Source organism: Lagopus leucura, unplaced genomic scaffold (assembly GCF_019238085.1).
Source record: "Lagopus leucura isolate 7727_CA_CO unplaced genomic scaffold, USGS_WTPT01 Super-Scaffold_100037, whole genome shotgun sequence".
In the NCBI taxonomy this organism is placed as follows: domain Eukaryota; kingdom Metazoa; phylum Chordata; class Aves; order Galliformes; family Phasianidae; genus Lagopus; species Lagopus leucura.
Genome location: NW_024962286.1, coordinates 3,742,474 through 3,756,313, shown reverse-complemented (window position 1 = coordinate 3,756,313; position 13,840 = coordinate 3,742,474). Strand labels below are relative to the sequence as shown.

Sequence of the window (13,840 nt, the reverse complement as noted above, 5' to 3'; positions counted from 1 at the left end):
CAACGCTCTGTGTTGGGGACACTCATGGCAGGCACGTTCCTGCCCCATGCACCGAAGACAGTGACCTGGTGAGCAGGAGCTGAACTCCAAGCCTGGCAGGACCAAGCTGGCCACATGTACCCGTGCCCAAAGCCCAGCTCAGTCCCTAGTGCTCCCCCAGACCTTGGTCATGTTGGCCTCTGAGCAGAGTGGGGATGGGCACTCGCAGTGGGCAAAGCCGTTGACCTCCACGCATGAGGCCCCGAACTCGCAGCTCATTTCCTCACAGGATTTTGGAGCTGATGGGTCTAGGGCAGGGAGAGAAGGGGGAAGAGATGAACAAAACACACACCAAGCATAAAAAATAACAAAACCCAAGAGCCAACGTCAAATCCAAATCCCCCTCCTCAGGTCTCAGCTCTCCCAGGGACTTGGTAGAGCAGCATTTCTGTGTGCCACACACCTCCCCCTCACCTTTTTCACAGCCAGCCATGCCCATCTTGCTGCCATTGGGACACTGGTTGCACTTCATGCCAGTGATACCAGTCTTGCAGGAGCAGAGCCCAGTCATCTGCTCACAGTCATCACGCACTGAGCCCACCGGGTCACAGTTACAAGCTGAGCAAGGAGGGGGAAAAAAGAAATCATTCAATTGGTGCAGTAGTGCAAATTTTGCAGCAACAGCCACCGAATTTGGCTCACAACAGGAGCAGCATTGGGGTTCCTAGCTGGAAATGGCACAGCAACCAGCACTCACGTGTGCAGCCGCTCTTGCTGTCGGTGACGATGCCACGGAAGTTCCAGAAGCCAGGCTCACAGCGGTCACACTTGAGCCCCCCAACGCCTGGCTTGCAGGAGCACTGCCCCGTGGCAGGGTCGCAGGCTCCTCCGTAGGAGCCATAGGGGTTGCACTGGCAGGTGCCTGCGAGCCAGAGAGCACAGGGTGAGTCCTGGCCAAGTAGGATGAATCATAAAGGTTGGAAACAGCCTCTAAGATCATCAAATCCAACCATCAACCCATCACCACTGTGCCCACCACCTCCTCCAGCTACAAGGCAGGGCTGATCTCCAGGGATTAACCCGCTTGCTCTGCTCTCATCTACAGCTCCTCACTCACTGACATCAAAGAGAGAGGAAGCTATTAGGAGTTTATTATTAATTCATTAATTAGGAAGTTGATGGAGGGAAGTGATCCAAAGATAGATGGTGAAATGCTCTCTTAGCCCCTGGGGAGCAGTGGGAAGGGGATGTGGGTCAGAGCTGGAGAGCAAAGGAGACCCTGGGAGCAGATAGAGGCAGGGAGATGGTGTGTCCAGGGCAGGAAGCAAGAGAGAAATCTGCACTAGGGGTTTAAGTGGGGATTATCTCCTGGTGTATGCTTGTTGCCAGCACATACAGGACAGAAACCAGTGGGATACAGGATTCCATAGTGAGGAAGAAGCTCTTCCCATGGCTGGACGATCTGTGGAACATCACTTTGACCATCACCATCAGGGTGATGCTAAAGCAAGACGCTCCACCTCCTTCCTAGAGTCCCCCTGACCAACTCCTGCCATCTCAGCCAGCTCCAGGAAGAGACGCTGGCTGAATACTGCTGCTTTTTAAATTATATGGTACATTAAGCAGCACTACATCCTCATCACACAGGCATTAGCCAGACCCAAGTATGGCGTGAGGTGTGTCTCCATGGGGTGATGGGTTTCCCTAACAGGCAGTCACAGCCTCAGCTGTTAACAGCGTGCTAATGCCTTTCAAAATGCGCCTTCTGCTGAAGTGCTGACTCTGACAATGATTTAGTAAATATTAATGAAACTAGCTAGCTAACTGAGGAACTGGGACCGTCCTTTCTCTCCCCAGAGTGCAACCCCAAGCATCCCCCCCAGATGGAGACCATCACTCACTCGGGCACCCAGCTGCACCCACTCCAAGTGCCAGGGTCATGTTGTCCGGGCAGCACCCATAGATGGTCTGACTGCAGTGCACAACTGGGAGAGGCGGTGGGGTCGTGGTGAGGGCTGTGGAGCAAGGCAGAGAGGCACAGGGGCGTTATGGCCAACGCAGAGATTGAGCAGCATTTCTCAAAACCACGCGGGTCCTTGCAGAGATGCTGGGGTAGGTGATGGAGTGAGGCCCTAGCTTTGGCCAGGTATGAAACAGGAATGTCAGGGCACCAGGATGGGGATGGCACGTGCCGCAGGGACTCGCTCACCACGGCAGGCTCCTTGGCTGGTGACAAAGAGGTCCTGGCGTTTTTCACACCTCGTCTTCTTCAGCTCACACTCATTGGCGTAGGTCACATCATCAGAGCCACAGACCTGTCAAGACGGCGAGGGGAGCTCTCAGAGCAGGTTTCCTGCCGATGGGATGCCCCAGGAAGAGTGTGGCAAGGCCACCAGGCTGAAGGGAGCAAGGACAGCAGCCCAGGAATGCTTCATGTGCTTACCGGGCTGCGTGGCACTGCCAGGCAGGTGAAGTCACACACACAACGGTCGTCCTCTGCATCCTCATCCCACCAGCCCCCATAGTGCCGGCATCGGTCCTGCTCACACTCACTGCCATCACCAGAGCCTGAGCCTCCTGAGCCACATTCTGGATGGAGGAGAAGCGTGGTGAGAGGGGGTCCTGGCAGGACCAGGGAAAAGCAGATGGCTCAAGCAGGGCCACCTTGCCCAGGAGCATGTCCAAACAGCTCCTGAATATCTCCAGCATGAATATCTCCTGGGCCGACATGCCATAGAATCACAGAATGGCGTGGGTTGGAAGAGACCTTAAAGATCATCCAGTTCCATCCCCCTGCTGTGGGCAGGGTTGTTAACCTGGGATCAGGTTGCCCATATGTTAGGATGCTCCTGCCTGTACCGCAGAGAAGATCCTCTCCCCTGCAGAAAGCAAGTTCTCCCATCACTACAATAATAAGTTAAGCAATGCAAAAGGCATAGGGATGCCTTAGGAGCTGACCGGAGGCCTTCTTGCCCAGCCTATAAATGCTGTGCTCTGCCTGGCTGCCTCTCTATAAGGTGCCCAGAGCTCCAGCAGCAAGAATAGAGATGTTGCTGATTTCAAAGGCTCCTTTAATTAAAAGGATAAAAAAAAAAAAAGGGGGGAAAAAAAAAAAGAGAAGCAAAAAAGGAAAACCTGCCCCTTTTTATTGAGTGATCAAAGGCTGGGAGTTGGCATTACACAGAGAATTATTTAAGATCTTTTCCCAGAGGGACATCAACCTGAAATTCCCAAAGGAGGGCTGTGATCAAACACCATGTTCTGCCTTGCCTTATCCCCAAGCTCTGCCACATATTGACATCCTTCCCAGCACAGCGAGCTGGGGAATGGCAGCATCACAGCAGTGAGGTTTGGGGGAGGTCTGTGCTCTCAGCCTGCATTAACCCATGGCTTCACCCCATAGAGAGGGGAGCTCAGGAGGCTCCTGGTGTCTGACCACCAGCAAGGCAAGGCTGAGAGGTCCCAGCCTGCTTCCAGAGGGATGCTGAGCTGCCTTACCTAAATACCTAAAGATAATTAAAAGATGCTATTGAGGAGAGTGGGATCATGGCTAGCAATGGGGGATGCTGCATCCTACAGATGAGCGCCCCCCTCCCCAACACTCTGGAAAGGGTCAGGAAGAGCAGCCTCGTGCTGCCCAGACCCATTGGCGTTGTTCCTGCCGACAGAGCCAAGTGGGAACCATCAGGGAGCAGCACCATGGAACAACCCCGGGCATCCTCATGGAGCATCTCCACCCAGAGCAACCCCCGGGCACCTCAACCACTCCCCTTCCTCCAGAATAAGTGGAACATAAGGCATGCAATTCACGCAGCAATGCAACTCCCCTGCCAAGGGAAGAGCAACAACAACCCACCGTCCTCACACGGCCCCATCTTGGCCACCTCGATGCTCTTCTGCTGCTGGCAGGAGGCTGCTCGGAGCTCGCAGCGGTTGTCATAGGTGAGGCCATCGGTGCCACAAACCTGGGCCAGGGGCTGCTGCTCACAGCGGGGACACACGCACTGCCCACCCACACAGGTGCTGCCGAAGGAGCACACTGTGCTGCCGCAGGATTCTGCAAGGACACCAGCAAGAAATTCCATTTACTCTCATTCCGGCTCCTGAGAGTCGCTCCCCATCACTCTTTCTCCCAGTTTTAGAGAGGATACCCATGCACTGCTCAGCCCTGGAATACCAGACCAGCTGGACTGGTTTTATGGGGCTCAAGTGTCATTTTTCTAATTACAAAAAAAAAAAAAACCAAAAACTGAGGCAAGGCTTTTAATTCATTGAGAAATCAGCACAGAGGGTTTCCTGTGCTGAGAACACACACAAGCAGGGAGGAATCACCCCCTGGGGATGGAATCCCTCCCATTTTGATGGCAGCCCACTTCCTTTGCTCGGCCTCACACATCCCCACCCTCAGGTTACTCCGGTGCCTCCCCCAGCACACAAACACCCCCAGGGCCTCGAAGGGCCCCGGGTGAACAGGGGGATGCTGAGCATCCGCTCCTCAAAACGCCACTGAAAGGAGCAAGAAGAGGGAAGAAGGGGACCTTGCCAGACTCACTGCAGTCGCCTTGGGCAGCGACCAAAATGTTCTTCTGCTGCGTGCACGCTCGGACGTGGAGCTCACACTCGCTGCTGTAGGTGTTGCCATCTGTGCCACAGACGGGCTGGGAGGAGGGCACACACTCCGTGGGGCACACGCACCGCCCCGTCTCTGCTTCACAGATGGCCCCAAACTGACACTTGCCACAGCGGTCTGCAGGGGCGAGGAACAAAAAAGCAGTGGGTTAAATCAGCAGGGCGAGCATTGCTTTGTATGGAAGTGCCAGATCTGAAATCTAACCCTGCTGCAACCTCATCCCTTGTGCTAAGCCCTGCAGGACTGGAGCTCCAGCAGAGGCGAGGCTGCAGGAGGGAGGAGAGAGACTGCATGGCAATAACTGCTTGTAAAAGCCATCAGGGCCAGGAGTAATTGCAATGAAATGTCACTGGAGCTGTGAGCTGTTACAGCTAAATGGGATGCAGAGAGTATGAGGCTGAGTGTTGTTATGGGGAGCAATAAATCAGTGCCGGCCATGGGAGGATGAGTGCAGCACTGGGTGCAAAGCACCTGCTGCCCAGCCTGAAGATTTAAGGGCAGAACAGCACTATTTGGACAAAACTGCAAGAGCCCAGCAGATTGCACAAAGGAGCACGAGCAACCAGCTTGGGCTCTGCCTGTGTGCAAACACTTCCCGCCTGGCAAAGCTGTGCTGGCACAAGCAGTGAGCCTGCAGATGGGAGAGCTGCACACGGCTCTGAGTTGCGTTTGCACTGAGGGCTCACATTAAGAAAGAAAACCTCCGCAGGAGAGATCACTGCATCCATGCCAGGCAGCGTCCCCCCGTCCTTACCCCGGGGGGGTAAGGATGCACAACGATGCCGCTCCCTCCCTTTGCACAGCACGTGAGCAGCCCCACCACGAGCACCAGGCTGGCTGTCTCCTTACCGCAGGGCCCCTTGTGCTTCACCCTGATCTCTCTCTTGAGGACGCAGGCCATGGCGTTGAGCTCGCAGGGGTTGCCATAGGTGCGGTTGTCGCTGCCGCAGACGGGGTCATAGCGGCCCTGGCACACCTGCTGGCATTCGCACACGGGCTCCCGGTTCTTCACCACGCAGGTGGCCCCAAAAGTACACTCCACGCTCAGGCAGGGGCTGGGAGTACCCAGGTCTGCAGAGGGGGCATAGGAAATGGGTGGCAGGGTGAGCTCGCTGCCTGTTGAGCATCCCCAGGCACGGTGCACAGCGAGGCATGCCGGCGGCTGCAGCCTGCCTCCCCCAAGCCGTGGCAATGCACAGAGCTCCTGGCCTTGCATCATCCCCTACCCCCCCAGCATAGCATCTCCCCCATGCTCAGCGGAGGTTTGGGTTGGGAAGCAGGCACGAGATCTCCTCCCTGCACGCTTGTTCCTCTGTCCCGTGCACCTCATGGGACTCTGATCAGCCCATAGTTTTCGTACAGATGTCTGCAAAAAGCCCCATTTGGGTTCCCAGCCAACACCACAAGGCATTGTACTGATGGAGGACAACTTTCCTTTGCCAGAAGCCCACACCTCTCATCCCATGCAGCAGCGATGCCACCAGCCTCTGACAATGGAAATGATGCCTGGCTTCACCACACCCTGTGACTTCCCCTCCTGGTGGGGCAGGATGAAGAGCCACTGTCCTTACATCATCCCAGTCCTCCAGCACCTGGCTCAGGGAGCAGAGCCCTGAGGATGCCCCACTGCATGGGCTGCGGGCTGAGAGGCAGCCATGCCCTCTGCTCTCTTAATGGAGCTACTCCATCAAAGTCAGCCGAGCAGCTGGCATCCTTCCCCACAAGATGCCCAGTAGTGAGAAGGTGAGCAGCCAACCCTTCTGGTGGCTGGCAGCAAAAAGGCAATGCTGAGCCTCCTGGCAGAGTTCTGCAAGGCTCTGGGGGAAATCCCCCATGTCCCATTACCCTTCATCCACCGTGGGCAGCCAAAAGCCAGCAGTGCCCCAGCACTGCCCAGAGACCCGTTCCTGTGATTCATCACAAAAGCCCCGAGGACCCAGAGCAAGGAAAGGACATCAATGTAACACATGCTGGACATGGACAAGGACACATCAACAAGAAGGATGTGGGAACAGACAGGGTGGCTGAGTTGAGATGGATGAAGCAGAAGATGCAGCACAGCCCCAGTGGGCAGCACAGGGGGTGGGAAGGGGCAATGCTCTGCCTTCCTCCTCTGCAAGGACCAATGTGATGCAGCTGCAGAACGGGATCAAAGCTTGAGCCCTCAGGAGCTTGGCTGCACGCTGTGAACCAACGAGAGAACAGTCCAAAACTTGGGCATAAACAGGTCTGAATTTGGGGTCTGGCCCTTTGGGAAGTCCCTGCCAACTCAAAGCTCAGAGCCAAGAGGCTGCAAAGGAACAGGAGAGCAATTGAGACACGTGGTTACTGCTTTCACCCAGCCCTTCCCTGCCTGTCCTCAATTTCCCTGTGGCTGAAGGGTTTACAAGCAGCTCCCAAGGAGCAGGAACTGCTCCCCACGGTGCTTCACCCTGTGGTGCTGCTCACATCTCCTGCTTGTGTTCAACACAAAACACAACACACATACCATAACCATATCCCCAAACACACAGAGGCAGCATGCTTGTATGGAGAGAGAAACCCAAAATGCAGCCCTGGGCACCTGCAGAAGTCAGTGGGGGGTTTTGGCACCAATTTTGATGAGTGGATATAATGAGGAGAGAGCAAGCAAGGACCTTTGGCTATGCTATAATCAAGCCCTGCTGTCATCCCTTCTCCATCCTGCAGGCAGGGAAACTGAGGCATGGAAGAAGCACACTGCTTGTTACGCATCCTGGCTGATGCAAGGGCTGGGGAAGCAGGAGGCAGGGAAGGGAGCGGGTTAGTCAGGGGTGAAAGGAGAGGTGAGAGCAACTGGGAGCAGTCCAGAGGTATCGGCTCACAGAGGAGTGGGGTCTCGTACCACCCACCTCTGCTCCCACTCTCATCTGCCTCTAAGGATCAAGGCACAGTCAGCATCCTCCATTCCGGCAGGAAGCGTGCGGGTCAAGGGGATGGGAGCAGAACAGGGGAAACCTCTCTGTTCCAGGACTCTTAAGGAAAACTGGAGAGGAAGGGAGCAATGGGGAGAGGCCAGGGCTGGCACTGGCTATGGAGAAGGGGAGAAAGCCGACCTCCTAGCAGAGATGTCCAGGTAGGGAGTAGAAGGGTGCTGCGAGGACACAACTCCTTCCTCCAAACAGGCAACACTGTAAAACACAAGACAGACGAAAAAGGAAAGAGAGAGAGAGCGGAGGGGGAGAGAAAGAGAGCAAAAAGAGGCAGGGAGGAAAAGACAGATGCAACTACAGCCACCTTCCCTCCACCTCCTGGCATGTCATCCCAGCCCTCCTTTCTCAGCTGTCCCATCGTGGTACGAAAGCAGAGAAAGATTAAAAACAGGGTCTGAGCTGTTTTGTTTGGCTTTGCCTCCTTTGCCCTGCTGCTGGAAAAGAGCTGTGTGTGAGGTTAAAATGTTGCTGCTGTGTTCACAGCCTGCCCTCTGGAAAGCACTGACCCAGAGGGAGAGGAGCTGAGAGGGGGGATGAAATAACAGAGAATATGACAGAGAGGGGATGGACAGGTGCACAGGGAGCACATCCCACTGTGCTCACTTCATGGGTGCAGTGGGAAGGATGGCAGCCTGGCAGCAGGGCAGCTCCCAGCAATAGCTCTCCGCTTGCCCTGGAAATATGGGATGCCATGGGAAATTTGGTCCTTGATTGTCCCCATCCTCCTCTCCCTCCCACATCCAGGGCAGCTGGCATCCCCAGCAGCTTCCAGGGACACAGGAGGTGAAGGACTGAGAAGTGCTTTTCCTGCCCAGAAAGGACTTGGGGATCTGACTCGTTATCATCCAGCAGCCAGAAGCACACTGAAGTGGGTGATTAAAAATAACAGTTGTCATTATATTAAGTGTGATTTTGGGAGCCTGACAAATGATTTTCCAGCAGCTGAGCCTGGCAGGATTAAAACCTACCGCAGGAGCACAAAACCAACCCAACAAACCCAATGCACCAGGCTGAATTTCCAAGCATTTCAGAAGGTCTGAAGCACCCAACACCTTATAAAACATCAGCTTAAAACAGGACACAGTTCTGTGCCTCCAGTAAAAACAAATCCAAGCTGAAACAACCGGTCCTCCAACTCAGTTCAATGACTGCGTTCAACTTCCTTCAGGTGCCATGCAGTCATTTTAAGACGGAATGTTCCCAACATCCCAAGGACCCCTTCTGGCACATACAAAAGCTTCTCCCAGAGATGAGACAAAGCCACGGCGAGTCCTCTGGAGAGCGTTCCTGCTGGAGGACCTGGAGCTGAGAGGGGTGGGCATGGAAGGGAAGCATGGCAGGAGCAGGGGCTGGCACTACCCTGGGAGGGGAATGAGTGGTGATGGAGAGGAGCTGATGGGCACCACAGCTATGTCACGTGCTCAACACACACGATTGCTCCCCACTGTAGCGAGAACATCAGACAGAGACAAGACACAGACATACATAAGACTGTTGACTGCTGGAAGGAAAAAGAGCACGAGGAGCAGGCACTGGGTTGGCTGTAAAATTGAGATCCTGGGGCTCGCTGCGAGGTGGGAACCCAACCACCACTTACCTGCGGGCTTCCCAGCTGAGCCTGCGTGGGACGGACGCAGGCTGGGTGCAAGAGGAGGAGAGGTGCAGGCTTACCACAGGGTCCGCTGTGCTTCACTGGGATGGCAGTTTTCTGGTGGCACTCGGCTTTCTGCCGCTCGCAGTCGTTGCTGTAGGTGCGGCTGTCGCGGGCGCAGACGGGCCGGTAGGTGCCATCGCAAGCGATGCGGTCGCAGGAGCAGCGCGCCGCGCCACGGCGGTTCAGGCAGACAGCATTGAACTTGCATTCATCTTTGCATTTGTCTGGGAAAGGAATAGAGAGACGCGTCACATCCCCAGCGATGCGTCCCTCAGAAAATCACAGAATCACAGAATTGTAGGGGTTGGAAGGGACCTCCAGAGATCATCGAGTCCAACCCCCTGCCAAAGCAGGTTCCCTACACCAGGTCGCACAGGTCGGCATCCAGGCAGGTCTTGAACATCTCCAGAGAAGGAGACTCCACCACCTCCCTGGGCAGCCTGTTCCAGTGCTCCGTCACCTCACTGTAAAGTTCTTGCGCATGTTTGTGCGGAACTTCCTATGCTCCAGTTTCTGGCCATTTCCCCTTGTCCTGTCTCCACTCACCACTGAAAAGAGTCCGGCCTCGCCATTCTGCCCCCCACACCTCAGATATTTATAGACCTGGATCAGGTCCCCTCTCAGTCTCCTTTTCTCAAGGCTGAACAGACCCAGTTCACTCAGCCTTTCTTCATAGCAGAGATGCTCCAGGCCCCTCACCATCTTCGTGGCCCTCCGCTGGACTCTTTCCAAGAGATCCCTGTCTTTTTTGTACTGGGGAGCCCAGAACTGGACACAGTACTCCAGATGAGGCCTTACCAGGGCAGAGTAGAGGGGGAGGATCGCCTCCCTTGACCTGAAAGGGACGCTCTCCTTTCTGTGAGTGTAGAGGAAAAAAAAAAACCAGGAGGTTTTTCAAAACTCACCCTGGTGCTGGCACTGCCCGGAGCGAACCTTCTGGATCTCCAGCCCCCGGATGGCCCCCGTGCGCCCCATCACACACTCGCTGGCATATGTCACCCCGTCGTCACCGCACACCGGCTCCCGCTTCGAGGGACAGTTCTCGGGGCGGGAGAGCAGCTCCACCCGGCGCGTGCGGGGATTCACCCGGCACACGCGGTTCATGTCGTTGAGGATGCCCTTACAGGGGTCTAATAGAGCAATGGGAGGAGGAGAGAGGAGTCAGCGAACATCCTGCCTAGGCAGCGCTTGCAAATCACACTGTCCCACTCTTTGTGTCCCCGTCAGGGCTCAGGGGGTGCTGGGCCCCCCTTTAGGACTGACTCGTATCGCAGAGCTGCTTGCCCTTTCCAAGGCAACCATCAGATAGGAGGAGCACTTTATTTTTCCGAGCGTTTCCACTCTTTAATCCTGCTATCTGAAATCCCTGCATTTACCAGAGAGTCGGGCTGACAAAGAGAAGCAACGATGCCATCCCTTCCTGGAAGAGGGAGGAGGCTGCAGTGGACAGGGTTGCAGATGAAGCCTTTTGCTTTTCCTATCTCAGCACGTGCAGCAATCATGGAAATGAAGGAGCTCCCGCAGGACCTGCCCTATCCATCTCCTGTTTCCCTTCTGGCAAATGCTGCCAGGGCTCACTGCTGTTCTGAATCGCAGCAGGGATGTGTAACCCCTGCTGAGACCTCTACAAACCCAACAAAAACACCAGAATGCTTTGTGTAGAGCCAAAACGCTGCAGGTAAGTGAGGGATGTGGTCTGGCTGAGGAGATGAGACAACACGGTGGGGTGGGGAGCTGCACAGACATCATCCTGGGGACTGCACAGCATTTCAGATATCTCTGAGTGCTGCCCAAAGCCTCCCCTCTGCCCTAGAAAAGAGGAGCACCCAACATGACGCTCCTGACCTGTGCCCATCTCACCCCACTTGGGGCTGAGTGGCGAACGCACAACTCATGCTCTTCCAGCTCTGCAGCCTTCCCAAGCACGCTCTCACACTCCTTCCCCCAGGGACAAACAAGGGCCTGGCACGTGTCCTGGCTGATCTCATGGCTTTCCTAATGAATACAGTTGCTTTTAATTACAAGCATCCACAGTCATCACAAGACATCCTTGGAGTGGCTGAGCTTTTCTCCCCAGCCCTTCCCATTTCCACTTGTCCCGACGCAAGAAACACTTGCCATGCGACACCCACTGGGGACCAGGGCACTCACCACAGGCTCCATCAAACTTCTTGAAGACGTTCTCCTGCTTGTCACAGGCGTGCTTGTTGAGGTCACACTCGCTGCGGTAGTCCTTACCGTCGCTGCCGCAGACGATGCTCTCTGCCACCCCGCTGCAGGATGCAGGGCACACGCACCTGGCCGCCTGGCCGTCTGCAGAACGGACACATGTGCTGCCAAAGCTGCACGTCACCTCTGCACAGGGGTCCTTGGAGCCTGAGGAGAGGGTGCATAGTGAAAGCGTTGCCTCCAGCAGCAGCAGTGACCCAGCACCATCCTGCCCTTGGCTTCGGCGGGTGCTGCCGTCCACTGCTGACGTTGAAGCAGCCAGTTGCATCCACCCCAAAGTGTGCAAAACTCAGCCTTAACCACAGTGCGTGGGGAAGGGGAGCTCCCTCCACCCTGGCTGCACCCCCCGGCTCCTCACTGCCAGCATCTCTTTAAGCAGAACGAGGGTCCTTAAGGCACCTCCTGCAAACTGTAATTAGAGGAAGAGCTTAAGGAGCAATTTCCTCTCTGACAGGGCAGGGCTATGGTGTATTTGCCAGCTTTTTTTTTTTTTTTTTTTTTTCCCCTTCTTAATTTGTCACTTTTTTATGATGATTATTTTAAATAAGTCACTCGGCGCTCTCTCCTCTCTGCTGAAAGCCCCAGCAGGGAAGCCGGGTGCAGATTTATTGCAAGCCAGCGCACTGCATGCGAGAAAGGTCAAGTTAATTTACTCTGAGACGAGGAGACTGGGTCTCATTTACACAGCTCCTTGCTCCCAGCTGGTGAATGCCAGGCTGGGGAAGGGCTTTCATCAGCCCATCCTGCCTGTGCTTGCAGCCGCAGGGCTGAGTCACGGTGGGGAAGTGGAGATGGATGAGAGGGGGCTGCTCCCCCGAGTCTGCCCTGCATCTCCGCAAAGCCCTCAGGCCATCAGCCTGCCTGCTTGTTATTAAGCACTGCTGGTGGTTCTCTCCTTGTCCCTTCCCGTCAGCTTTGTCCTCGGAGCATCTCCAGCCCCAGACAATGCTGTGGGATCTGGAGGAGCACCCCCATCCTTGCACATCCATCTGCAAGAGGGGACGCAGCCCCGTTTTGTGCTCACCGCATGGTCCCTTGCTGATGACCTTGATCCGCCTCTGCTGGTTGCACTGGGCTTTCTCCAGCTCACACTCGTTGCTGTAGGTGGAATAGTCGGAGCCACAGACAGGAGCCACCACCACAGGGCAAGCTGTCTTCTTGCAGACACAGGAGGCTTGGGAGGGGTCGGTGGGGCTGCGCTCGCACACCGCCCCAAACCCACACAGCATCCCTCGGCAGGCTGGGGACAGAGATAGGGGACACCTGAGCCACGGGACACCCAAGATAGGGGGCAGAGCCTGGCTCGGGGGGCTGCAGCTCACAAAGTTTCAGTCGTAGAGGACGATGGCACAGGAAGGAGGAGGAGGGTGCCATCTTCAGATGTCACCTTGTCAACTGGTAGGAGAAAGGAGAACCAAGGAAGGGTCCCCGCGTGGGACAGGTCGTCCCGCACACGCCGCTTTATTCGTTGTCATTTATGCAAAGCAACTGAATCACGTGGCTGGAGGCCCTCCAGGAGGAGATGCTCGAATCTCTTTATCGCATCCACTAATCAGAGCAGCCAGCACAGACCAGTTCAGCATCTGAATTGCTAATGCAGGAAGGAATGCAAATTTTACATTCAGGGGAGGAATGGACAGGATGGATGTCCCCAAACTCAGCTGACACAGGTGAGACAGAGGGAGCAAGAGATGCTGGAGCTTTCTGCCAGTACCGGGCAGCCTGTGTGCCTCACCACCGCATACACAGCGTACATTAGAGATAGAGATTGACCTACATAATGGCAGAGCAAGAAATCATAAAAGGCAAAATAAAATGAGCTCGACAGTGGCTCATTTACACTTCAATTCCCGGGCGTTTGCCTTGGACTGCCTTGAGATTTCGAGCTCATATGCACAGCAACAATGTGCCACTAAGAGACTAATATCATCAAATAAAAAAGAACTCTCTTTCTCTCCTGCCCAATATCTAAAAGCAATTTATCATTTTTACGAAGCGCTCTGGATAGTCTCTCCTGCTCTTTCATTGCTGCTCTTTCTCTCCCTCTTCCGTTCTTACAACTGCTGATAAGCCTGTTGAGCTTTGAGATTAGAGGATGCAGGGGAGGATGGTAAGCAAGGAATGGGAACAGCAGGACAAGTGGTGACTCCTCCGTCCCCTTCCCGTGGCGCTGGGTGTGCAGGGCAGGAAAACACCAGAGGGCAAAGAGGCCCCTTCCCATAGACCCAGGCCACGAGTTTTGCACAGCAAGTCACAGAACTGTAGAATTATTCGAGTTGGAAGGGGCCTTTAAAGGTCCCCCAGTCCAGCTCATGCATCCATCTCGCTTTGCCCTCCATGCCTGCAGCCAACTGGACAACAACGCCAATTAAGCCACAACTCCACGAGTGGTCTTGA

At 55.2% G+C, this 13,840-nt stretch overlaps 1 protein-coding gene across 2 annotated transcripts in view; it reads right to left on the bottom strand.

Annotated features, from left to right (window-relative positions):
* AGRN (agrin) overlaps positions 1-13,840 on the bottom strand; it is a 63,972-nt gene that overhangs the window by 15,815 nt on the left and 34,317 nt on the right. For both annotated transcript variants that reach the window (XM_042883000.1, XM_042883001.1), the window contains 13 exons: positions 12,468-12,683; positions 11,366-11,590; positions 10,120-10,344; positions 9,232-9,438; positions 5,459-5,680; positions 4,532-4,726; positions 3,836-4,036; positions 2,423-2,568; positions 2,189-2,294; positions 1,881-1,994; positions 737-901; positions 454-597; positions 163-287 (listed from right to left, as the gene is read on the bottom strand). In XM_042883000.1, coding sequence (XP_042738934.1) covers positions 163-287; positions 454-597; positions 737-901; positions 1,881-1,994; positions 2,189-2,294; positions 2,423-2,568; positions 3,836-4,036; positions 4,532-4,726; positions 5,459-5,680; positions 9,232-9,438; positions 10,120-10,344; positions 11,366-11,590; positions 12,468-12,683 — 2,291 coding nt within the window. The remainder of the gene's footprint in view (positions 1-162; positions 288-453; positions 598-736; positions 902-1,880; positions 1,995-2,188; positions 2,295-2,422; positions 2,569-3,835; positions 4,037-4,531; positions 4,727-5,458; positions 5,681-9,231; positions 9,439-10,119; positions 10,345-11,365; positions 11,591-12,467; positions 12,684-13,840) is intronic.